This window comes from Colias croceus, chromosome Z, assembly GCF_905220415.1.
Source record: "Colias croceus chromosome Z, ilColCroc2.1".
NCBI lineage: Eukaryota > Metazoa > Arthropoda > Insecta > Lepidoptera > Pieridae > Colias > Colias croceus.
Genome location: NC_059568.1, coordinates 17078651 through 17106516, shown reverse-complemented (window position 1 = coordinate 17106516; position 27866 = coordinate 17078651). Strand labels below are relative to the sequence as shown.

Genomic DNA, 27866 nt, shown 5'->3' with positions numbered 1-27866 from the left:
TTAATCACTATGGAATTAAAGGAAAAGCACAGAACCTCATAGCGTCATACCTGCATGATAGGATACAGACTGTAGTTGTTAATGGAGAACGTTCTAGCGGTGCGTCAATTAACATTGGTGTTCCACAGGGGTCAATTTTAGGTCCCTTCTTGTTCTTGGTATATATCAATGATCTTCCCTATTATTTGCAGGATAGGTGTGAAATAGTTCTGTTTGCAGATGATACCTCATTAATTTTTAATGTGGATAGGCATGACCCAAATGTTGACGAAGTGAACAGTGCTCTTTTACACATATCTGAATGGTTTAATGCCAATAATTTATTATTAAATGCCAAAAAAACCACTTGTGTTGAATTTTTACTTCCTAACGTAAAAAAGTTGAACAGAGATATTACCTTGAACGGGGAGGTATTGCATCCTACTGAGTCTACTGTATTTCTAGGGTTAACATTGGACGAGAAACTACAGTGGGGAGCCCATGTCAACACCGCTGCAGGTAAGCTCAGTTCAGCTGCATATGCAGTCCGAAAAATAAGGCAACTCACCGATGAAGATACGGCTAGACTGGTTTATTTCAGCTACTTTCATAGCATTATGTCCTATGGAATTCTACTGTGGGGCAGGGCTGCAGATATAGAAACTATATTTATCTTACAGAAAAGAGCCATTCGCTCTATATATAATTTACGTGCTCGGGATTCACTAAGAGATCATTTTAAGAATACTGGTATCCTTACTGTACCATCACAGTATATATTTAATAATATTTTGCATGTACACAAAAGCTCCGACTTACACACAAGAGTAGGAGATAGACACGATTATGGCACAAGGAACAGGAATAGAATTGAAATGCCATTTTTCCGATTAGCTAAAGTTAAAAATTCATTTATGGGTCAAGGTATACGCTTTTACAATAGAATTCCTCACAATATTAAAGAGTTTAGTAATTCTAAATTTAAAACTTATATAAAAAATGTATTAGTTCAGAGAGCGTACTACAGTATTCAGGAATATATGGACGATAAAAACCCATGGAGGGTTGTCGCGTAAAAACCACAAGACAGTTCATTGGCATATTATGTAGTTAGATATAAGTTTCATATATTGTAATATTTACATGATTTTAAAAGAGCAACTATGGAGTTTCTTGCCGATTCTTCTCCATAGATCACTGCTTTCCGAATCGGTGGTAAATGTTAAAATAATTATGTAATGACGATTCGAAAGTGCTACTAAATAGTAGTCTAATTGAATAAATGAATGTTTGAGTTTGAGTTGAGTTATAGTGTGACGATACGTAGTACCCTACAGTTGAATTCCATAGGACAAAATGAAAGAAAGTAGCTGAAATAAACTATACTAGCCGTGTCTTTATCGGTGAGATCCCTTGCTTTTAGAACTGCAAATGCTGCTGAACTGAGCTTACCTCCCCACTGTAGTTCTAACGTTAACCCAAGAAATTCAGTAGATGCTGTAGGGTATAAAACCTCCTCGTCCAAGGTAACATCTCTTTTTAACTTTGTTACGTTAGGAAGTAAAAATTTAACACTAGTTGTTTTTTTAGCATTCAATAATATAATTTATTTAAATAGATCCCTGTGGAACACCAATGTTAACTGACGAACCGCTAGAACTTTCTCCATTAACAACTACGGTATTTATATTGTATACTTACTATCATGCAGTTATGAGTCTAAGAGGTTCTGAGCAGGTCCTTTAATTCCATAGTGATTAATTTTCCATAGATTTCACGAAATATCCCTAAGGGATTTTTTGAGTTTTTCCATGCTTTATATTTATTGTGTTAAAAGTGCAACTCCAGCATCTGTGATTGAGCACCCCTTTGTGAAATCAAACTATTTGGTGTGCAGTAAATTATTTGATGCGAAGTGACTACCTAGTCAATTGGTTTAATATTAACTTCTCGAATACCTTAGTTATATTTGGTAAAATCGAGATAGGTATATAGTTGTTACAGTCTTCTTGATCGCCTTTCTTAAATAAAGGTATAACGTTACTAAGCTTTAGTAAATAAATATAATAATTATGTATAAGTAAATGAGTACATTAATAATAATTAAACGACTGTAAGTGGTATGGATTGTTCTCAAGTAAAATATGTAGACTCTTTCCCCTTTTGGAACAAAGTTTTAAGTATATATAAGAGATTTCGAACATTCGCTTTACAGGGTAGGTAAGAGAAGAATTGATCTAAAGTCAGGGTCCACCGGCCAGTCAGCCAGCCGGCCAATCGGCCAATCGGCCAGTCGTCCAGTCGGCCAGTCGTCCAGTCGGCAATAATACACACGAATACAACAATTAACGTTTATTTGAATCCATAGAACCATATAAATTAAATGAAACAAATACTACTCGTACATCAATATGGTTTGTGTTGTCGCAGAGTGTTTACACATAAGGCGAATCTTACGGCAAAAGAGGGACTAAATAAATAAATAGAGGTCATATACTCCACTCCTTCCTATCACGACACCTTACACGTTACAACTTTATACACATTTATTACAAATTCCGGATAAACAATTACATGCATGTAAAAGTATCGTACACGATATTCATTGGATAATAATTTAATGTATATTACAATATGTTCAACAAACAAGAGGGAATATCAAACGGCTTGGCGCGGGCGCGGCCGAATCATTACATAATACAATAATATCACTTGATATGAAACAGTGCATTTCAAAGTCAACCGTCACGCCTCCGTACATAGAGTCTGTTACATGTAAACATTTATAAAAAAAACGTTTTATTGTTCTCGCTCCAAGTCATAAAATACTTTCAAATGCAACAACTTCTTAGTCTTAACTTCATAAACATTAATTTTATCAATTCAATAAACATACAATTGACTCATTTATCAACGACAAAAATCTACAAAAATATATTATAAGATTAGCGAGAGTCGTATAGAGTGCGGAGAGATGCGGTCGGTGCGCAGTGGCGGCCGCGGCGCGTTACAACTAAACCAAATTATATATAAACTTTCAAAACGTTAACAACTACAGCCATAACAAAAATATACTAATAACAACTACGCTACGCACTACCTACTACTTACACTATTTACTATGATTATCGAAACGAAACTAGTGTTCGCTCACTACGGGAACGGAACGCGCGGGCGCTCACAACCTAGCGGCTAGCGCCGCGCGATACTAATCTCAACGGAGCAGTCTACAAGCGGGCGGGGAGCGGGAGTGGGGCGGGGGGCGCGGGGGGGCGGGGGACGGGGGATGGGGCAGACCTGGATCTGAGTACGTCAAAAGTTGTGGCCAAATATTATTAAAGATATAACATTTATGCAAAATTGTAGTATGTATTATTTTTCAAAGGAACACCAATATTCAGTAATTTATTGTATGCAAATATGATTAAAGTAAGTGAAATATAAAATGCATCATAATGGTATAAAATTATATTATTCTGGTGTAGCATTTCCGTTTGAGGGCTTAAATAAGAAGGAAGGGGTCTTAAATAATAGTAGAAGTACAAAATCCGAGCCTGCTCGTGGTGTGTGGGGCAGGGGGTAGGGGGCAGGGACAGGGGGCAGGGGGAGGCGAGGGCGGACGCGGCTGCGGGGACAGACGGACGGGGTCGGGCGAGCCCGAGCAGTGCGAGCGCGTCCGCCCAGCGCGACGCGCAGCTCACCGCCGGGTCTGAGTCCAGCCGTTCTTAACTAACCCCCCTAACGATGATTAAATGAGACACTTTGCGCTATTTATTGTAAAAATGTGCAATTTCAACCACCGGTTGTGACTCGTTTTCAGCGACACACAACCTATAATTAAAATTGGGGATTTCTAGAATGAATAGCGGAATATTGTGTTTAAAGTGCCTTATTTAACTATGGTCAATATAAATTTCCATCAAGAAGTAACAATTCTATCAAGTAAACCCGTATAAATATTATAACAAAGTCTTTTTAATTTAATTAACAGCTTTATTGGCAGATGTTGCGAACCCGGCGGCAGGCGCGAGACACAATATTACGACTATCTATATACAGACGCAGCCTACACTTGCGCATTAACGCCACTTGAGCAATCTATCGGCGGTGTCAACTAACTCTAGGTTCGCACTGAAGCACATTTACCCGCCATGCCCCGCGGCTCGGCGTGTGACTCGGCGGCCACGTTCCTGGGACTCATTTGCAAATGCCTTTGTAATCAGGCATACATACATGTGACGCTACAGTGTTGGACGATGCGAACGTGCCTAGGTAAATTATTAGATAAAGCACGAGCGCGGAACGTGTTTGGTAAATGTATAATTAGTGCGAACGGTTCGTAACGAGTGACGTCACCGCTCGCCATCGGTCCGGGTCTGACCCTGGTGCGACTCCTAGGCCAAGGATACGACAGAACAGCTGGGAACTTTGGTTATCACCTACACTAAATTAACTTACGGTAACTGTATAACGATTCTTAACAATAACTTTTAACATAAACTGGGAAACATCAGACGTTAGTCGACTCGCTGGAGGTCGCTAACGGAGGTGGTGAAACAATAAAACTTGGGACCTCTGGCTGTCTCAGGCCCGTATTAGCGAATCGTTCTCGATCAGAGAACTGGCGTTTCGTTCACGCGGCCGACTCCAGGCGTCGGGTCCCGAGGCCAGCGATAAGTCTGAGATCGGATCGATCTTACGCTCGAGAAGGATCTAGTAATACGAGCCTAAGCGCGATGAGAGCGATCGATGGCAAGAGGAGTCCTGAGTGAGCGGGCAGCGAGGGTCAGCAGTCGGCGGGGCGCGGCGGACCGAGCTCGAGCGGCGCGGCGTGGCGCGGGGCGGCTCGGCACGCGGCTCGCGGCTCGCGGCGGACGCCTCACCTGCGGCGAACGAGAGTTGACTCAATCAATTCTATTTTCCTATATTTAGTCATAAAGACCTACAACTAATTAGTACCATGATACCGTATAATTAAATTTTCAGTGATCTTACTCGCTAGCTACTGCTAAAGGATGAACAATTATACAGCGCCTCTAGCGGCCAGTTAGAAAACTTATTTTGGTATTTATTGGTCATGAAGTAAAAACTTATCGAAGATTGTTGGTATATAGACCAATCCCTTCCAAAATGATAAGAACCTAAAAAAATCACAGTAGGATGAAACCCCTTAGAAAAGGAGGGGAATATGATAAAAATTAAAGGAAAAATAAATTACAGTCAATCCGAGTTCGGGAAGTGGGAGGGGGAATCTTTTAAGGCTAAAAAATGGTTTCTCTAGATTTCCGACAAAAATTACAAGTCTTATGAAATAAAGTTCAATGGCAAAGATGTAGACAATAAAAAGTTCTACAACTTTTGTATGCACATTTTTTTCATAAAACCTCAAAATTTAGGTGAAAAATTGAAAAAAACCAAGTTTTTGGTTTTTTATTTATATTATTTTTCAAAAAAAAATTTTTTTCTACGAAATTTGGTGAAATTTACCTTATGTATGTCTCAATTATACCGTAATTTATTTGTTGAAAATATTTATTTTTTCGCTTTATTTCAACTTAATACCAAAAAAAATAATCTAATTTTCAATCGAAACTTCTGACGTTAAAATATCAGCTTTTCAGATGGTGTAAAAAAAACCCCACCAAAAACATTAATGTAAAAATTGGAGCCGAGTTCAATCGTTGATTTAATTTGCCAAAAAAAGAAATGAGATCTAAATGTGTGCCAAGTTCTGAAACAGTCCAGAAATTTATTTACAAAGTTCTTAGGTGAATTGAAAGCTCAATTGTTTTATTTTCCCTTAGAGAACAACGTTTATTCTAAAATATGATTTTTGAAGTGAAAACTTCTTTAGCGGCGTTGAGCACTTTTTCTGTAATGGGTATAAAATCTTAGGCGATTAACACACGGCACCGCGCACCGCGGCGGTTGGCAGTGAATCCCTACGAGGAACGGACTGTTCGACCGCGCGGTCGGGCGGTGTATGTGTGTTTGGTATCAACGGATTTAATAGAAGCCAATGCAACTTGAGAACCGCTTCACCGCCAACCGCGGCGGCACGCGGCACCGTGTGTTAATCGCCTTAAACTCGCGTCAGGACACGTGACCTGATCGAAAAAGCGTAAGACGGATGGAGAGTAGACAGCTATCCTCTCTACTACGCGCGTTTTCACTTCTGCCGGCACTCCCGGAGTGCAACCCGTCTTTTTTTAAAAAAAAAAATTAAAAATAAATAAATTTTAAATTATTTATTTATTTATTTCTTCGTAATCATACAGCATTACAGTAAATAACATTTCTTAATATATTGATACAGAACTATGAGCCAATTAAGATTACAAAACATGGTACATACCTACTTACAGCTAGATAAATGAGATATTTTTTAAATGACATAATATCAGGAAGGAGTGTTTTCCATGTTTTGGTGAATTATATAATACAGTAAGAAAGGTTAATAAATAATTAAACAGTTAAATCTGAAATCTCCCTTTGTGTGTGTGTGTGTGTTAGTGTGATGTGAATGTGTGGTTGTCTGGACTTGCGTGTTAGTACTAAAGCCGAATTGTATGTGAATTTTGTTAACTTCTTTTATAAATCTTTGCTTTGATAAAAGGAAAATATCTAGTTCTTTATAGTCTTTATTGTTTATATGAGAAATTCTACACATAATTCGATTCTTTGCGTAATTACTACTAGAGTTAGGAGTATAAAATAATGATGTGTGACGAGTTCTAAACTGAGGGGTATTGAAATAAACCAGTTCTAGGAGTTCCGAAGAATCAATTCTTCCGTTGCATAAAGCATGAAGAAACAATAAGTCACTTTTAATACGTCTAAGTTGTAATGGTTCTAATTTAAAGTATGTATAAGCACACATCCGTATATGTGTTGAAGCAGCTTTAAAACACAAAAACCTTAAAAACCTTTTTTGGATAGATTCTATTCTCTTTACGTGTTTTGCATAATATGGAGACCAAATATTTGAGGCATAATCGAGTATACTCCTGACATAATATGTAGAATACAAAACTTTGATACAACTAATATTTTTGAAAATTTTACAAGTGCGTTTAATAAACCCAAGTTGTTTAAGCGCCTTATTCACGACTACGTCCATAAGCTGTGTCATACTTAATTTTTGATCAATAATTACACCAAGATCTTTTACCCAGTTGACTTCTTTTATTGGATCATCATTTAATGTATATGTGAATGAAATGGGTGCCTTTTTTCTAGTAATTGATATTTTTTGACATTTTTTAATATTGACATATTGACAGTAATTCTATTTTTTTATAATAGGCTTCTAAATTAGTAAGGTCGCTTTGAATATTTTTACAATCATTAATAGATTCAACAGCAAGATAGATTTTTTTATCATCCGCATACATTAGATATTTAGAGTGGATAAAACATCTGAAAATGTCAAACAGATAAGCGTTGTATAAAAGAGGTCCAAGTATTGAACCCTGCGGAACTCCAGATATGATATTTACGAAGTTACTTTTAGCCCCTCCAATCACTACAGCCTGCATTCTTTTACTGATATAAGAACAGATCCATCGATATAGATCACCTCGTATACTGATAGCATATAGTTTTTTAAGAAGTATGATGTGATCTACACGATCGAATGCTTTTTCGAAATCCGTGTAGATCACATCCACTTGTTTACCCCCATCCAGTTGTTGCAATGTATAGTTTGTAAGTATAGATAAGTTGGTTACGGTAGAGCGTCCCTTTATAAAGCCGTGCTGTTCTGGAGGAATGAATTTATATATTAAAGGACTTATTCGAAGATGTATAAGTTTTTCAAAAACTTTACTGAGTGAGTTTAATATAGAAATCGGCCTATAATTATTGATAATATGGTTTTAAGGACCCGATTTGTATATAGGGACTATAAGAGCTTCCTTCCATTTCGAAGGAAACTCACCAAAATGGTTTACTGATATCGAGAATACAATGGACAAGGGTAACGCTAAAGTTTCAGAGCACTGTTTTAGAAAAATTGGTGGTATTTCATCGCTACCTGCACCCTTTTTCCCTTTAAGTGATTTTAAAACACGTTTAACCTCAGAAATTTTGAATGAAATATTAGAGATAAGTTCATTATTCGGACACGAAATTGGAAGGTTGAATTCTTCATATGACGTAGCGGGTTCAGCAAAAGTGCTATGAAAGTGTTTGTTAAATTCAGTGCATATGTCTGTTTCGGTACAAAAAAATTTATTTTTATAAATCATACTTTTTCTTTTGAGCCCGTTTTTATAGATTTTATGTACGACCAAAAACAAGTCGGATCTTTCTGAATAAACGATTGCATTCGATCAAGGTAGAGTGAAAAACATTTTTCCTGTAGGATCTGTTGTCTCGAACGAAGTAGACTAAATTCATCGTAGTCAAGGGGATTTTTGTATTTTTTCCATCTTTTGTGAAGTTTTAATTTATCTTTTATTATATGTATTAATGCTTTATTGTACCATCGGGGAAAGTTTTTCACAGTTTTATATGTTTTTGGAACGTGTGTGACAAAACACTCATTGAGTTTCCTGTAAAACACATCAACTACATCATCGATATGATCACCTATTAAAATGGATGGCCAGTTAATTTTTGAGAGAAAATCATTAATGTCTGAATAATTAGCACGGTAAAATTATATAAAATTATATAATTATTTAATTATTTTCACAAAGCAAACAACTAATGACCTATTGAACCTCATAATTTGACTTGGCAAGTCAAATTATCAGTCTGGACTGTCTCAGAACTAGGCACACATATAGATCTCATTTCTTTTTTTGGCAAATTAAATCAACGATTGAACTCGGCTCCAATTTTTACATTCCTATATGTTTTTGGTGGGATATCATTACTTTTTGTACAGAAAATGACTCTGCAAATTTGATTTACTTTATGAATATAATACTTTTTATACAGGGTTACTTTTAAAACACCAGCAACCTCGCAGGACAAGATAGCTAACATCATAAGTAACAACATTTGCTCTACGACTTTTGATAATTTGTTAGATTTTATTTTCATACAAAAATAAATATTCATTTAATTTTCCGTTTCAATATTATAAACTCTACGTGCATCTAAAATTTACGTAAACAAGAAGCGAACGAGAGGGGGAAGGGGGCGTCGCGTCGTCCTTTAGATAATGAATAGAACATAGACTTACAAATGTTAGGAGAGTACAATAAAAGCTCAAAAAACCATTTAAATATAATTTATTGTGTTATGCCAAAAGTCGTAGAACAAATGTTGTTACTTATGATGTTAGCTATCTTGTCCTGCGAGGTTGCTGGTGTTTTACACGTAACCCTGTATACGATTTTTTTATTTTTTCTTGCGGTTTCTCTGTATGGTTTGTTTAGTATTATTTTCTTTATTTTCTTGTATGTTATGAATGTCAGCGCACATTTCCCTGTCATTATCTGCAATTTTTTAAACTCGTTTTCTGTTTAAAAAATTACATGATTTTCTAAACATGCAACGTGAATTTGTACGCACACCATTAACCAAGATGCCAAGATCGTTGTAGAAGAATCGTCGCCTTATTCCATGACGTATATTACGACGACGACGACGGTATTGCCATGACGCGATTTTGACATTTATTCTAAACGCGCCTAAAGGTGTTTCACATAATATATTAATATTAATATTACGCAAATGAAATCATTTCGACCTTCGACGAAGCCTTCTTCCATTACACTGAAATTAAACTAAACACACATAATATATAAAGAATAAATAAATGTGAATATGTAAAATTATATAATATTATTTTTAACTGTATGAGCATTATTTTTATTACAATTTTCTTTTATTTTACGTTTAATAACAGTTTTGAATAAAGAAATCATGCAATCGAAGTAATTAGCGATAGGTACTAGCGCGAGTAAGTGCATGGGCATAGCTAGCCATGGGCACAGGGTGGGGCAAAAAAAAACCGGCTAAGTGCGAGTCGGAGTCGCACACCGAGGGCTCGGAACAAACCTACTTTTTATTATGTTGTTACTCTAAAATGTATGTTTTAGCAATTTTTCCTTTATCTGTGCTATAAGACATTGCTTTTAACCATGGAAATATATATAGTATGACTATATTTCCGTGCTTTTAACCAAATTTCAAGACTTTGTGTTCACGGGAAGTACAATGTAGGTTTTGATTTCCTTGCGAATGTCGAAATTTGCGATAATTTGCAGCATACAACGGCTATATCTTTTGATTTTGATTTTTCACAGCTTTAAGAGACCGTAGACTTGAGTATTCGATATAATATATAAATTTCAGCTTGATACCTCCCTCCATGCGTTCCTGAGAAAAAGGGTGTTGACAGAAAAACAGACAGGCAGACTTTGTTGTCCGTCTGTCTGTCTCAGACTTTGTAGTCCATAAACCGTAAGCAGTAAGTTTTACAAAAAAGTTTACAGAATATAAAAGATGCGAAATTTGACTTTCTACAAAAAAGTCTATGTAACTTTTGCCCTAAAGTTGATAGTTTTCGAGATATCGGTCAAAAACTATAAGATTGCGAGCAAAGCTCCACCTGGATCTATCAGCATTTTGTGTTTTTATGGTCAATAAGTGACCCATAGCCTTAAACAAAAATGAAATTGAATCGGAAGTGCGAGGTTAAATGCTTTATTTACTTAGAGCATTTTAATGCTCTAAGATTTGAAATGGTTTATTTTTCCATTTACATAGACATGTTTAGGATAAAAAGGAATCATACAAAATGATGTCCATAAAAATATTTCAGGTCGTTTGAGTTGCCTGATTTAGTAATAGCTCATTGTCTGTATGCATTTTCCGGAACATTTATTATGGTAAAGTATTTTTTTTTACACCATAAGTAGAGATTTCAATGAACAAAAGTCTCCTCAACTTCAAGTCTCAACAACAAAAAACTCATATTTTGACGTCAGAATTTTCCATTGAAAATTAGATTGTCTCTTTGGTATTAAGTTGAAATAAGGCGAAAAAATAAATATTTACAATCAAATAAATTACAGTGTATTTGGGACATAATCAGGTAACTTTTCACCAAATTTTATAGAAAAAAATTTTTGAAAAAGATATACATAAATAAAAAACCAAGATCTTGGTTTTTTGAATTTTTCACCTAAATTTTGAGGTTATGTGAATAAATTGAACTTTTTATTACCTACAACTTTGCCATTGAAATTTTTTTGCCTTTTGTACAATTGCCCCTCCCACTTCCCGAACTCGGATTGGCTGTAATTTATTTTTCCTTTAATTTTTATCACATTCCCCTCCTTTTCTAATGGGTTTCATCCTACTGTGATTTTTTTTTGTTTCAATAATTATCGGCACTGGTCTAATAATGAGTAATTTATTTGACAGATGCTCTCGAGACAATGTTTCAATTGTATACATCAGTCAGAATCGACATTCGAAATCGAAAATTTAACAATAATTCCATAAGTTTTCAAACTTCGGTCAAGTGAATGGTTCATTGGGACGACAATAAATCTCATTTTACAACCTTGTCCGCAGTCCGGAAAATTGTTAAAATTGCAATTAAATTATTTTTTGCTGTATGGTCGTGAAAAAAATTCCAAAATTCCAAAAGTTCTGCAAACTTGACACAGATATCGGAAATATATACCGAACGGTTGTATAAATTTGCAACCTTTTTCGTTGACCGGAACATGTTTATTTATAATTATTTTTAATTAGTAGTCATTTTTTCGAGTAAGGTGGTCTCTGAATAATTACAAAAGTTTTGGAACTTGGTTGCAAACTTCGAAAACATCTATTCTGATGCATTTACAAATTTGCAACCTCATATTTCAGTTTAATAAAAAAAAAAAAAAACATTAATATTCAATATCAAAAGATGCTCCGTACACTGATATTGGTTGCAAATTTAATACGTGATATGAAATATTATATCGAAAACTTCCCCAAGTTTGCAGAAATTTGGAATTTTTTTCACGACCATACATCAAAAAAATAATTTAATTGCAGTTCCGGACTGCGGACAAGGTTGCAAAATGAGATTTATTGTCGTCCCAATGTAGCTTTCACTTGACCGAAGTTTGAAAACTTTTGGAATTATTGTGAATTGATTGTCTTGACTGACGGGAGTAGTAGTTAAATCCACGCATTAAATTGCTATCGACCGCAGTAAGTAAACGATTGCTCATGGTAAGTTATACTCTTTTCCTTACCGAAAATTCAAAATACGATATTCTATAGCTTTTAACTTTATGCACCCAAAATTTCTATACGATTTCGATAGAAGTCTATTTGAAAAGAAGTTAAAATGTTGCACTCATTCTACCCAGACGTTTTTAAAACTTTGATTGTGTATCTTGGGTTGATTCTATATCTTTTCTATATCAATATCAATGTATACTATTTAGTATTTGTAATGTTTCTATACTAGCACATTCATTAAAGTTATTAAAAAGTAATTAAAAGGATAAAACAAATCTAGGAAAATAATAAACGTAATAAGATTTTATAAATAGAGTTGATTTCTTGTGGATTCGATAAACAATAGAGTACTTATTCAGTATGGGTTTGGATAGCATAATGCATAACATGCATGTCGTGGGGTTGTTCGATATCGTAAGGTACTGACATGGTGGTGTGTTTGTGCGGTCGCTGCCGCCTACACGTCCGCGTACTTGGAGAGCTTCTCGCGCAGAATGTGGTTCTCTTTCTTCAGCAACTCCACCTCTTGTCTCAGGCCCATGTTCTGAAATGTCACAAAATATAATCACTGAGAACCGTTCTTTACCCATGTTTTATGTTACAATTACTTTGTTCTTGTTCTTTTCTTTTTTTTCTTTTTCTTTATTAGGGATAATAAACAGCAGAACAGTGGTTAATTGTTGTTTGTTAAATGAAATTATAAAAAAATGATATTGCTTCTATAAGTTAATCGTCGCAATTATTCTGTTGTCTTTTTTTATTTATTTCATATCAGGTGAACGACCTAAATTGGTTACGACCGAATGCTCTCGCCATTAAAAACCAAATAAAAGTGTAATTACCTACCAAAATATATCGGTAGAAAAGTGTGGATATTATTATTTGAATAGAGTTGATAACAAAGAAGGTTCGTATATGAATGAACAACCGGTTACCTCTTTCTCGAGGTAGCCGGCGCGCAGGGCGATCTGGTTCTCCTTCATGCGGCGCGCGTCGCGCGACCGCTTGGCTGCCATGTTGTTCTTCCGCCGGCGCGCCCAGTACTTGTCATCCTTCAGGTCGTCGGGCACGAACTGCCGGCGACGTCGATAGGGGGTTAGCACGCCGCGCCACACACTCATACCTCCCTTCACCCAACAAACGCGCGTTATGCGCCGTCGCACCACCTCCGCTCGCGCGCCGAGCCTCACAACTCTCTACCCCACCCCGCGCTACCCGTGCTACCCGAGCCACCCGCGCCCTTATCCAACGACTGCCACTACATCCCCCTCGAGAAAAATTAACAAATTCTACAAAGATCAATGGCAAAATAATAGTTGGTAAAAATGGTAGCGTCTATGATTGCAATTTATAATAATTAAAAAATGAAATCATATATAATATTTATATAATATATATATTTATAAATTTAAGTTAATATGTAAAATCAAATAATTTCATAAAATCAGTACATCTGTTATAATTTAAGTTTCAAAGCTATATTTTGTAAAAAAAAAATTATGCCAAAATAGGAGTATTACGAGCCTAATCGAAAGGTGCGTGTGAAATTCCAGCCTCGAACAAATAATATGAAGTGCAACAATAATAAATCGAGTAGTTGTGAGCCTCGGCGCGTGTCAATTGCTATTCGTTATCGTCCTCCACCGCACGCCGCACCGCTGCAGCGCCACCGCGCCGCGCCATCGCCGCTCGCGGCTCGGCCCGCGTCCCCCAGCTCTCGGCACTCAATAGTCTAATCTGATACACAGTTCTCACGAAGCGAATGAGCTCTATCAGCTGATATTATGTTATGATATGGATATTGCAGCGAACGAATACGTTCACAGCTTTAAGAACCTTTCGGTCGTCTTAAGTGAATATTTAAAAGAATTATATACGGTTAATTATAGTCGGTTCGTGTAACGCGACTCTCGAGTGCCAAAGATTATGTTTGTCGCAGTTAAATTGTATAAGTAACTTTTCACTCGTCACCTCGTGAGAAGCCAGTGCCGTGTGGCACAATATCTGCGGTAGCCGGGGAGCCGCGGCGGAGTCGCGCCGGCCCGTGTGCTTTAGACCGTGGACCTGCCCGTAGCCGGAGGATAAATATACGAGCAAAATTATTCCATTGAACGAGATAGTCGGTAGTTTTTCATTTGATACATAACACTCGGTAGTTATACCTAAGTTTATATAGTTTTGTCTTTTCAATTCGACGGGCAGATCGATAGGTGCTAAATATAATAAAATTGAATGCAAGCGGACTTAAGATTTTCAAATTGAATTCGATTCGTGTAGTGGTCCTAAATTAGAAATGCACATAATATCATCATGTATGTATTACGTTTGTAAACACTTGGTCGATGGCGATCGGCTATCAGTATTCGGTCGGGAAGTTCAGCTCGGGTTCAGATCCGACGGAGACTCGTTTAGATAAGCCGATAGCGACCCTATGCCCGACTATGCGCATCACGTGCCGCCGCTCTGCAGAACCCGCATCGAGCGGCCGCGGCGTGGCGCGGACTGTGGGCTCGAGTGTGGAACTCGACGAGACGTTACAATTAAATGATCTTATGACGAGCCACGATTATTGGTTTTATTACTATTTTGATCGACCGTTGGAATCGCAATATCTTAATCGGATAAGACACAGAATGCTCTTAGAAAATATTTTTTACGAGTTAAATAACTATGAAATTAGGCTACAATCTCGTTTCACTTTATGGGACAGCTAAATGCATCATTTCAAATACATAACTTAAATCACCGTTATCCAAATTTCCAAGTAAGTCGGTCTATTTAATATGAGCCGTGTCGGTGTACAGACTGGGATGAAATGCTTTACTAACCGAACCACTACACAGACAATATAAGGTGGAAGAAATACTGTGCAAATGAGTTCATTCATACGTCATAACTCATAACCATGCAAACCACACCCTTTTTAGCTCTTGTCGAGTAGACAGCAGAATAAGTAGGGTCCTTGCCCGGCTGTCTACTCAGAACATTGGTTACTACTTCCTAATTTATAATTATATTCCACTTAAAATAACCCCAGTTAGTAAGTCTTCAGCGTTAATAAGCAATGTCGCCGAAAGTTTCATATGTATGTGTGTGTCACGGGTGTCTTATTATGATATTTAGAATCTTTTTAAGGTTTTTACTCTGAAGGATATAATATATTATATCAAAGCGCTTTCGTTTAATACAACATATCAATTTTAAACGTAATTACTAAAATATTCAAGGTCTCTTTAGATATACTTATAAATGCGTTGGCAAATGATTATTCTTCATTACTTATTTCTAATATATAAAATATAAATTATATTGAAGGAAGCAACTCTTTAATAGGTAGGTACCTACTCATTGTTGTAACCATTACATCTATCTTAATATTAATCCATACTATATTTAATATTATAAATGCGAAAGTAACTCTGCCTGTCTGTCTGTTACTCAATCACGCCTTAACAACTGAACCAATTTGCATGAAATTTGGTATAGAGATATTTTATCCCGGAAATTCCACGGGAACGGGAACTAAGCGGGCTTTTCTTTGACTGCGCGGGCGATGCCGCGGGTGGAAAGCTAGTATTATTTATATTTTCTGTTTCTGACACCGCATTGACCACACATACGTATTTCATATGTGGGTACGTGTGTGTGTGAGTGTGTGTGTTTATTTTTTCAGAGTAAAGTAGGAACTCTCAATATGATGGAAATAACGCATTAATCTATATCTATTTTAATTTTAACTACTTCATAAATTACATGCATTTGAATGAATCAGTTCATACTTTCATGGTGTGGTGTACGTGTGGCATGGTGTGTTGTGGCGTGGCATGGTGTGTTGTGGCGTGGCATGGTGTGTAGTGGCGTGTGTGATGTGTATGCGCGAGTGACGCCGCCCCCCAGGCCGTCGCATGCCGCTAGGAATGATCAGCGCACTAACATCATTTACCTGTTTCCGCGACTTCTTGATCATGGGCTGCGGCTTGAGCTCCTCGTCGGAGAAGGCACGCGTCCGTGGGTCGAAGTCACGTCCCGACGACGCCATTGAGAATGCTGAAAGAACATTTAACATTTATTTTGTTAAGACCGACACTCAAATATATTTACAATTCCAACAGACAAAATATGTCTAAACGAAAGCAAAAGGTATGAGCGCTAAAGAGGCTTCACCTTCATCACTACATAGTATAAAACAAAGTCGCTTTCTCTGTCCCTATGTCCCTTTGTATGCTTAAATCTTTAAAACTATGCAACGGATTTTAATGCGGTTTTTTTTTAATAGATAGAGTGATTGAAGAGGAAGGTTTTTGTATATAATTTATTAGGTTTTAGACAAAGCGGGCGAAGCCGCGGGCGGTAAGCTAGTAGATTATAATAGTTAGAGAGTTAAATTAATTTACAACAAAGGGCAAGAAAGTTTCTTATAAATAAAATAATTATTTTACTGAAAAAATAATGACAAATATTAACAGTATTAGAATATATAATTTCAAAGTATATGGAATAGTTATTCACGTAATGGTAAACGGGCGGGCATACGTACTGGAGTCGGCGGGAGATAGCGGCGGGTTGATGGTGTCCGGGCTCATGCAGTCGGACGGCGAAGGCGAGCGCTCCCGCTTGGTGACGGGCGCCTGCAGGCCCAGCGCCAACCCGGCGGCCGGGCCGAACGCGGAGCCGCCCAGGTGCCCGCCGCCGAGGCCCTCGCCCGGCATGCCATTCTCCGACAGGAACTCGTCTAGGTCCACGTACTGCAACACCATGCTACGTCAAACCGGCCGGCCCGCCGCGCCCGGTTCGCGCTCGAACCGGCCGCGGCGTTCGACGCGCCGCAATGCGTTTTTAAATAAATCATTCGCAAACCTCGCTGACATTTTGAGAATTTCGCACTGCCTTACGATGCTAACAATGACACATATATATGAATCGAATACATACACGTTCACTAAATTAAAATAAAATAACAAAAAGAATCGGCGAAGCGGAATGGTAAGCGAAGGAGTTTCGAAGGGCGGAGAGCCGGAGAGGCGGAGAGGAGCCGGGAGCGCGACTCATTACCTAGTGCGGGCTAAGCTAAGAGACACACACGACACGCAACACGCAGTAGGTAATAAAGTGGCGATTACTGACTTCTTGTACCTTGAGATCTGGATCATAGGGTAGCGTCTTGTCCCACAGGTTGGGGCCGAGGAAGGCAGCCTGCGCCTCCCACAGCTCGTTGTCATCTTTCTTGTCTTCGAGCACATCCTTACTGTTCACCGACTTGCCTGCAACAACAAGGGCATCAGCCCGGTCATTGGAGCCCCGGCCCGACAACCGCGCGGCCTGGCGGCCCGGCGGCCCGGCGCGCGCCCGTCGTGCAGTTGTCGGTCGGAGCTACATCACCGTCCACACATTGCAATATGCTAGCTACGCGCAGAAGTACAATCGCACAGCTCAGATACCACATATAAACATTTCGTCGCAACGGCAATTACATACAGACAATCAAATGAACAAAAGTCAATTTACAATATAGTATATTAATAACGCAAAGAAAGCATCGACTGCCAAATTAAGGTAGCTTAAATATTTATTAAATCAGGACGCGAGTGTACGCACACCACACGAGCGGCTAGAGCCAAAACGACAACTACCCGAAATCTCGAAGGTTTCGCCTCGCCTTTTATTGAACATTTTATCAAAAATATCTGAGATTGTCATTATTTTTCTTTTTTTAAATAGATTTTATTAGAAAAGAATATCACTACATAGTATAAAACAAAGTCGCTTTCTCTGTCCCTATGTCCCTTTGTATGCTTTAATCTTTAAAACTACGCAACGGATTTTGATGCGGTTTTTTTTAATAGATAGAGTGATTCAAGAGGAAGGTTTTAGTATATAATTTATTAGGTTTTAGACAAAGCGGGCGAAGCCGCGGGCGGTAAGCTAGTATTTGATAATTTAAAATCATACTAACTACGAAGTGATAAATTAAAGTAAATGCAGAGATTCATTCCGAACATTATTTTCTATGTCGTAAATAGATGATTGTCATAAATAATAGGTTCTCGCTAAGGCGAGATCAGCACGTGTCCGGAGAGCGAGTGCGCGCGGGGAGCGGTCACGAGGCGCGCCACGCACGCCCCGCGCACCGCACCGCCCGCGCCGCGCGCAGCCTTCGCGTGCCATCTCATGACCACCATACAACTATGTGTGAATATTATTCGAGATGCTACACTGTTCCCTGAGGATAACTCTTGAGAGGACTGATTATTATATTTGTGTACCAGCCTTAATTTTATCTTTGCAATTGTTTAAGAGTGCTACGAGGGGAGTATCCCCTTAATACCCCAAATGTAAATAATAGTCTATGACGACCTATGTGAAATGAATGACATGAATTTGCCAGTCCGTTCAATTCACGGCGTAAACTGACTGGGAATAAGTGGCGTCACGAAGTAAGAGATCTAGGAGTTATTCTCGATATATAACTACGCTTTAATTTACACATGGAAATTGGAATACATAATTTCTAAAGCCTAGCCTATAAGCAACTAGGAATGATACTTCGTCTCGCTAAACCATTTAAACAACAGTCCACTTATAAAATATTATATTATGCTTTTGTTCGCAGTATTTTGGAATTTTCATCTACTGTATGGAGCCCTTATTACAATGTCCACATTACTCGAATAGAAAAAATTCAAAATAAATTTCTAAAAGGTTTAAGATATCGGATTGGAAATAGGTACCTTTATCATATTATGAAACTACATACTTCTAAAAAAACATAATAATATAAGTTTACTGGAAAAGCGTCGTCTATTTTTGGACCAAATGTTTTTTTATAAGATCATACATTGCATAACTGATTCAGGCTTGTTATTGGAAAAAATAAAATTAAGAGTTCCCAGAATTTCCTCACGTTGCAGATACACATTTGAGGTCACTCCCTGTAATACAAATTACGCCAAGAATGCCATTTTAAAAAGAGCAGCTAAATATTATATACTAATGATAAATTATTTGACATCGATATGTGTTGTGTATCCATTGTTCTTGTAATAGTTATAGAAATCAATTAAGAAATATCATTTTATGTATCTAATGTGTAACCTATGTATAATTTAAATTAATTAGTTTTCTAAGTTTGTAATGAAATTTGGTCTTTATTTATTATTTTAAGATTAAGATAAATTTGCGTGGGGCTTGTTTTTTAATAGAACATATTGCGTGGTCGTAGTGAATATTAGAACTTTTTTATATGAAATCATGTATGACTGTTATGTTATTATACAAATAAAAAAATACAGCCCCTGATATGCATACATAATAATACCGCGAGCAAACGCAGCATCCAAAATGAATATATAAATGGCTGCATAGGAAGTAGCACCGTCGCATAGTAGTACTATATGTCGGTATACGAAAACTATAGTTCAGGATACATCGCCCATTTTTGCAAGTGACTACTATCAAGCTGATTTTCCGTTTGTAGCTTTATTTTGATGAGACACCGAATAATTTCGTGTACGAAACTCTCGATTGTGGTAGCTAACAGAGATAACAAGGATAAAATTTTTTGATTTGATGGTTCTCAAATATTTATTACGCAATTTGTAGGACAATATGTCTGTTGAATTATATAAACATTAACTAAGTGAAAACAAAAAAATCAGCTTGTTAGTATCTAATCATTTATGTTGACCTCGTTATCGATACACTTTGGAAAGGGGGACTCTTTGAACCAACCATAGATTTTGTAGGACAAATATTTTTTCGAATAATTTAGGTAATTATCTTGAGATTGAACAAAAAAAATCTGTTAGTAATAAATATTTGAGAACCATCAAATCAAAAATTTTTATCTTCGTTATCTCTGTTAGCTTCCACAATCGAGACTTTCGTACACGAAATTATTGGGCGTCTCATCAAAATAAAGCTACAAACGGAAAATTAGCTTGATAGTAGTCACTTGCAAAAATGGGCGATGTATCCTGAACTACTAGACATGTTCTGTATAAATCGCGCGCTCTATCGTTTTGCTGTCACTAATTTAGTTAACGACGAGAAAGTTTCCGAGGCGGCTCCGGCCGTAATAAGGCAAGTCAGGAAATCTAAGGTAAAGAAAAAGTGGTGATGTAATGTAATAAGGCAATATCGATCAATCGGCGCTTCCTGATGAAAAACGCGAATTGTAGGAAGTTCAGGAAGTAACCCAGTTGTTACGTCGTGGCTTGGTGGCGTGGCGGCGTGGCGGTGTGGGGCGCAGAGGCGGCGCGGTGCAGGCACGCTCGCACGCCACTTATACAATCACCGCGCACCGCACACTGCACATGATGTTTCCACTTGCACTATGTTCTAGAACATTCCATTCTATTACATCTAATTAGCTACGTTACGTTATCCGCGTTAGCTCGCTGCTTTACATTGATGAGCACACACATTTCCTTCGAAATACCAGCTCCATGAGATCGAACGAGATAAAGTAGAGCGTGAGTCTCATACGAAATAAACGACGTGCATACTGCATATCAGTGCTCGCTGCATTACTATTATTGCAGGCGATTACATGATTCGGAAAACTATTGAAATAAAATGTGGGTATGGTCAACGTCAACGACGGGACAACAAATGATAAGCGTTGCTGTTCCGATGGAAGGATGTGAAAAGAGAAATAGTAACGAAAATATTATATTATATGCAAGTGTAGAGCGAGCGCAGGGCCGCGGCGGCGACTTCCGGGCCGACCGCTCTCACTTTTATCGGAGAAAGTCGCCGTGACGACATCGCGCACTATGCTCGCCTCCAACCAGCGCCTTTGTCCGATGCGTTCTCGGGAAATACCCCTTTTCCACCTAACGTCGATGCCTAACATTTATCTTAATTAATAATTAATAATATATAATTAAGTATGTACTTGCTAAGAGGTTTTTTGTGAATTTATTTTAGAGACAAGCAGCAACCTGTTTCTCCTAAACACAGGTTGCCCAGTAACCTAGCTAGGGAAACATTGGCTTGTATTAATTGTTTTAGTAGCCTTTTTTTGTATTTATATTATGCTTTTCATGAATATAAATTGTATATTGTAATAAATTGTAATTGTAATTGTATGTAAACACTATGTAAATTTTATTATAATGAAATAAATAAATGAATAAATGAAATTATGTACCTATACGTAGATGGCGTTTTTATTTTTCAGGTAAAAAGCCTCATCGTTAGACGATAACTGCGTCCATTCGAGTGATAATAATAATGTGTAAGAGTTACCTATTTAGCATCACATGCGACACAATCACACAATGCAGCTCGCTAGAGAGGCATTCGTTAGCAAGGATTACTGGCCAGAGATTATTTTATATTAGCTAATCGAAAGCTTAAAGTTGATGTGCTACGAACATAATTTATCCATAACATGAATGTGTTCATGCCACAGAAAACACAATGTTATTTTGTAGCATTACTTACTTACATCATTTACATTTAATTTTTTTTTTACATACATCAGTGTCATTTTTATTTGTTATGCTAGTTATTTAGCCAAAAATTACGATACCGTCAAATTGGCCAACAAGGGTATCTTTGCCCGAAAATCAATTTATAAGAAAATTTTTAAATTGCAAAAATACCTTTATACTTTGGCAACATTAATAGTATTTGGTGTAAAATAGGTTATATGTGTGTTATAAGCAACACTGCCTATTGGGTGTGTCACTAAATTAAATCAGCAACTTGTAACTTGTCGAATATCATGTGTGATTTCACGGGCAAAAAATGGTGAAAATTCAAATGATAGTTTGTGCGTGATGGCGAAAACACAGTGTATTTTTAAAGTGAAACTTTTATTACATCGTCTCAAACTTTTTGGTCTGTGTAGCGCATGTCGCGTGACGCACGATACGTACGATAATTATCGTACAAATACGATAATTTTTAGTTAAATGTCTATAGTGTGAAAAAAAGTTTCACTTTTACCGTGGTTTCATAAAACCACACAACATTTTTTAATCATAATATGTTATAAAATAACGTTTGAAGACTATTTTAATGTTATGATTACCACTGAAGGTTGTTTTAAACAAAAGTTACAATGGTGGGCAAAATTACCCAATAATGTAGCTATCTATATTTGACAACAAATTGCCCATTATCAAAAAAAGCTTAGGGTTGGCATATTTCATATTACATACCACATTATTTGATAGTTAATAATATTAATTCTATTCGGTTAATTTCGGGAAAATAAGCTTAATTTGGTATCCGGGAAAGAACCATGATAAATAAAGTTAAATCGCTGAATTTTAAGCACAACTTAAATGTAAAAATATGTTTATTTTTATTAAATAGTCACCGAACAATATTCTGTTTGGCTTTTTTTTATCTTTTTATTGCTTACAACATAATCCTACTACGAAATATTTACAGTAAAAGAAATCGGAAGTCATGCTCATTTTACTGAGATGTACCAACCCTAGGCTTTTTGGAAAAGCGAAATGCGATTGTATGAAAAATAGAAAAAATACCTGGGTTACTTTGCCCAGCCACTAAAGTCAGGAACCTTTCATGATACTGCTTTGATTTTAAAGTAAACGACATCTTTACTAATATTTTTGAATTGGACTTTAATATAATCTGGCTGGGTCATATTTACGTCAAAAATCGACGTGGGCAATGTTGGCAACAAGTGCAGATAACTTTACCTGACCTCAAAAACAGACAAAAAATGAATAAAATGTTTAAGAATAATGAAATTTTCTACAGCAATATATGCACACGATCTAAGAAAAACATATTATGCTAACAGAAAATACATACTAACGTTGCCATAGATTTTTTTTGCGGAAATTGAAATTATTCATAAAAAGTGGGCAATGTTGGCCAATTTGACGCGACGATTAGCTTATTTAATTAGAAAAGTTTTAATTGTATGTAGTAACCATACGAATTTTAGACAGCAAATTTTGATCGGAAGGTTTACGAATCATGAATATGCATCAGAAATCTTGTTTCAAATCCACGGCCCCCTGACAGTGTCATCCAAGAACCAAAAGATCTTTATAGCACAAGCCTTTTGTTTTGAATGCAAAAAATGGTATGACATTATCGCTTCGTTAGTCAATGGACGAAGGGTGTCAAGTTCTATTACGAAGATATTGACATTAACATATAAAAACGTGCACCGCTTTCAGTGAAGTGGTTTAGCGAGGTGCCGAATCGGAGAAAGTGTTGTCCAAATAAGTTGCGCGGGCCGAGGGCGCGGGGCGGTGACGTGGCACTCTCACTTTCTTGTGGCGCATTAGAAAGTGCCCGCCCCCGAGTTCTCTCACTAAAAACGACCTCAACTTTCGGCCACCTGTGACATTCTTTGTTTTGTTTTATTTGTGATCAAAATTTGCCCAAACGCTCTGTGCAAAATGTTTCTTCATAAAATATCGCTGTTGCTAATTTCATCATGACAAAGGTAGTAAGAGATATCAATAGGTCATTGGCAAGTTGATCACAGGTGACACATGTCATTGGTATGCCGGAGGCATCGATAGATCATAGCTGTATTGCGCAACGAGCTTGGTTCCTGTTCAGTATAAATAGGTGAGGACGAGGAGGGCGCAAAGCCGCGGGGGCGCTAGTTGTGGGGGCGCGGGGGCTTGAAGCGCGAGGGTGTGGGGGCGCGGGGGAATAACCGGGAAGTAAAGTTGTGGTTGCGCAACGGAGAAAGCCGTTTTCCGGCGACGCACGATCATTTTCGTTAACGTGCGAATTTAGCGAAAGTGAACGGGAAAGTGTGAACACTGTTTGGCATTCATTTGAATTTTACATAAAAAGTGTAAGGTACATAACTTTAAGGTTTAAAATAAGCGTCAAATGCCGGATGCATGTATTGTACATGTGTAGAGCAATAGCTACTTAGTTACATTATTATTATGAACGTGTCTATTTATTATACTTTCAATGTTCAAATGCTCCATTGACTGACTAATCCACTATCACAAAAAAGTTAAGTATATTGAAGTTATTAGGAAGTAATACGTCCGGCAGCACGAACCGCGTGCGCGCAGCGGCGCACGGGGGCAGTGGCGCATCGCGCGCGCGCGGCACGGAGCGGCACGGCGCGCGCAGCGCGGGACGGCGCGCCCAACGAGGCGGCCGCGGCGTGCAGACACAAGATACCTAGTTAAGTTTTAGGTTGTCCATCACCTGACGTTCATCCGTCATTGTGTAAGGGTCAAGGTTGTCTGAACATTGGCACTCGATAATTTCCCTATGCATATAAATTTTACATTGGAAACTTGCAAGTTATTTTACGATTATCAAGATATGAAACATCGCATTTATTTAAAACTTACTTTTTACATAAAGTATTCATGAAAAAATAAAATTATTAGATAACTAAATAATGATGCACCATAATATGTTTATATGTGAAAAGAACGTATCACTTTGTTTGTTCGCGATGGACTCCAATACTACTGAACCGATTTTAAATTCGATTCGCACCCCTCGTGCAGTTCGATGTAACTTGAAAGATAGGATAGGTTACGTCTCCGTTTATAGTCATAAATTAATTTAATCGCAAATTATTATTAAACAGTCACAATAATTATCGGTTAAGACTAAACCATTCTTACAAATTACAATGGACATGGCGACATCTGTTGACTGGATTAATTCTAATTTATGAATATAAGTAGTAAAATTAAACAACTGTTCAAACGATGCCAAATTGATTCCAACATCCACACAAACTTTTGTATTAGGAAGTAGTGCTTATCACGTTATTTACCCACGGGCATGCGGTAGTTAAGAATATTCAATGGGTCAAGTGTAAAGACAAGATTCGTTAGATTAGCCGATCTTTAAGTTACCGCCTGTGCTGTCGGTACTCGGTACATCGAAGCTGCGCAAACGCTGCTACGTCATCGGAAAAGTAAAAGTCGGAAGATGTAGTCGCGGGCGCGGGCGCGGAGGGGCGCGGCGTGCGGGCCGCTAGGGCGCTGGGGCGCGGGGAGGGCGCGCGATGCGGAAGCCTTAGCGGAAGATACTTTTACTCTCGGTGCCGATGGCGTACCGCACAACGCACTCGGCCCCCTCCCACCGGCACAATCTCAGTTATATGTGATAATGTGGCCTGTAACTCGTTTGTCGAAAGTGTTTGTTACGTCGTTATTAAAATATGCTGGGAGAGCTTAATTAAAATAATATCCCGAGGGCTTTGTATCGAATCGAAAGTGGATCGTGCCGAAAAGGTAAACAGTTGGTATGGAGGCAGAAAGAAAGTAGCGGGCGCGATATTACCTATATCGAGCGCCAGATCGCTGCTCTAGGGAGTAGGGATACACGCTCGACATTCAATTTATTGTATTATTATTTATTGTGATTCTAGACTGTAGTTGTGTTGACACAAAGCAACATGAAATAATTTGGTGTTGTTTAATGCCGAAATGCGAGGATGGGGCAAGCGCGGGCACGAGCACGCGAGGCATCAGGCGACCTTTAATTCACTGCTATTTAAGTAGCAATTTATCGATGCGTACAAATTTTCCGCGCTGACCTGACCCCTTATCGCGCCATAGTGACATTGTACATTTATCGAAACATATGTGTTAGTGTTACATTTATCGACCTGTTCTAAAATGTAACCAATAATACGCGTTCCTCACGATTTCAAGGTTCGAAAAAAAAATGTTATTATAAATTAAAACTACAACTCAGCTGAGTTGTAGTTAATTCTTAAAGGTTTTAGAAAAATAAAAATTTTACAGATATTCGTTTTATCACTATCTACTAATGACACCAATAAAATTATTAGTGGGTTCATTCCATGAATTACTAATAGTTATTTAGAACTAAATCTGTACTTTTCATCTCGATAGCGCATTATCAAGTTAAAAGTAAAAGTGTCTGCGCATGCGGAAGAAAGCACGTGCTCGAGCGGGGCGCGGGGGCGCGAGGGCGCGGGGGCGAGGGGGGCACGAGCAGAGAAAGTTGCGAAAAGGTCGTTACTTTTTCCCAAATATTCGGAGTGAAAGTTGACGGCCACGCTCGGATTGATCGAAATAAGAAACGTTTAAGAAAAGGTTTCTTAAAAGCCTCTGGCTTTATCGCCTTTATTTTTTGTTTCCCAAATTTGGTAGCAGTAACACAATGCTGATAATATCTTTAATGCAGTTCCATCGACCTAACGTCTCAACCGGAGCAAGTATAACCTAATGACCTAGTTCTTACTTTAAATGTTATTTTTATAACAACAATGGGTTTTACTTTACATGATGTTCCTAAAAAAAAAACAATTCTCTGTATTGAACGTGTCGCTTAACTTCTTACAAAATTAAAAGGACAATTTGCACACAATATTCGAAATAGATTCTAAAAAACAACAAAAATTTAGATAAGTACTTCAAATATAAGTACACACCTAAATACGTTTTATCGATACTTTTGAGTTTTCCTTATTGAATTCAAATCGTAAATAATACCTATGTATCTCTAAACACCGAAGCTTTAGACATTTTTAATTTTTATTTATAAATAATTATTAATTACAGGCAATTATGGTAATCAAGACATTCATGATTTTAGCAATGAAAGTTTTTCATTCAGTTAAAGTAATTTGAGCGACTAGCGACATCGTCTATAGCCCAAAAAAAAAGCCCTGAAAGAGCCGTACGTAGCTTGTCGCGACTAGATACCTATTATATACATCTTTATCTTTGCTACCCTATAACCCTTGCTTCGTTTTCTAATTTCTGCTACACATTCTTCGTGATCATTTTAGCGACCGCTAATGAATATTTAACATGACTTATTTTAATCTACTAGACTATATTGTTATTACACGTTTTTATTTTAGACTGTAACGAAACGTAGTGAAATACTAGTAATTTAACAAAAAAAAAAAAATGTTTTGTACAATTACGTACGAATAATTCCATCTCGGAAATCGGAATTTGTTTTAAGTCGAGGCCCAGATTACCTAGACAGGGTAAAAGTTGGTTACTCACAGAAGACCTCGAGTGAGGGCGGCGGCGAGGTGAGTCGGAGGGTGTTAGGAACAAAACGCTCGTTTACATAGGTACTTTGACCCAGTGATCCAACGAGCCAGCGCTCAGGCGGCTGAGCGGCGTGCCGTAGGGCTTCCTCCGACGAAGCTAATCGCGTTTGGGCCACGTGACCGCAGCTCGGCGCTGCTCATCCTCCGCCTAATTGGTTCACGCGAGCGCAGATCTTGCGCCGCCGTCATCACCCTCCGGCGTCACTACACGCGGTGCACGGGTCGCCGCGACCTTCGCGTCTCGACGACGACGTTCGTCCCGATACCATCTCTCACAACGACGAAAAATGAATTTCCCGGACGGTCGCGCACTTTCCCCGGGAGGAGGAAAGTGTGCGAGCGGGCGCGCCACTGACCGTTGACGAAAACGTGTTGCCTCCAAATGTGGTACTGGCTCCAGCGGTCGTCGTCCGGGACGTGCGCGTGCTGCAGCTGCGGCAGCGAGGGCAGCGGCTGCGGTGGCGGCAGCAGCTGCGGCGGCGGTGGCGGGCCCAGCGGCGCCACGGGCTGGGGCTGGTACTCCATCGTTCTGAGCGCGGTCAGTGTGTACACATCGCGAGGCGCGCGGCGCAGGCGCGGGCCGAACGTGCGAGCGCGGCGGCGAGCGGGGCGCGAGTCGCGGCCAGCGCGCGCGCGTCGCCCCACCGCCCCGCCG

At 38.3% G+C, this 27866-nt stretch overlaps 1 protein-coding gene across 14 annotated transcripts in view; it reads right to left on the bottom strand.

The window, feature by feature from the left end:
• Positions 1–2316: 2316 nt before the first annotated feature.
• Positions 2317–27866, bottom strand: part of LOC123705519 (thyrotroph embryonic factor) — a 136356-nt gene continuing 110806 nt past the window's right edge. For 2 of the 14 annotated variants that reach the window (XM_045654322.1, XM_045654325.1), the window contains exons 3-9: positions 17308–17444; positions 16721–16928; positions 16118–16230; positions 14155–14247; positions 13119–13310; positions 12611–12727; positions 2317–4862 (exon numbers count right to left, since the gene is read on the bottom strand). In XM_045654322.1, coding sequence (XP_045510278.1) covers positions 12641–12727; positions 13119–13310; positions 14155–14247; positions 16118–16230; positions 16721–16928; positions 17308–17444 — 830 coding nt within the window. In that variant the 3' untranslated portion in view covers positions 2317–4862; positions 12611–12640. Of the gene's footprint in view, positions 4863–12610; positions 12728–13118; positions 13311–14154; positions 14248–16117; positions 16231–16720; positions 16929–17307; positions 17445–27567; positions 27813–27866 lie in introns of those variants that run through there. The other 12 variants (XM_045654318.1, XM_045654323.1, XM_045654320.1 and 9 more) reach the window with 12 other exon arrangements.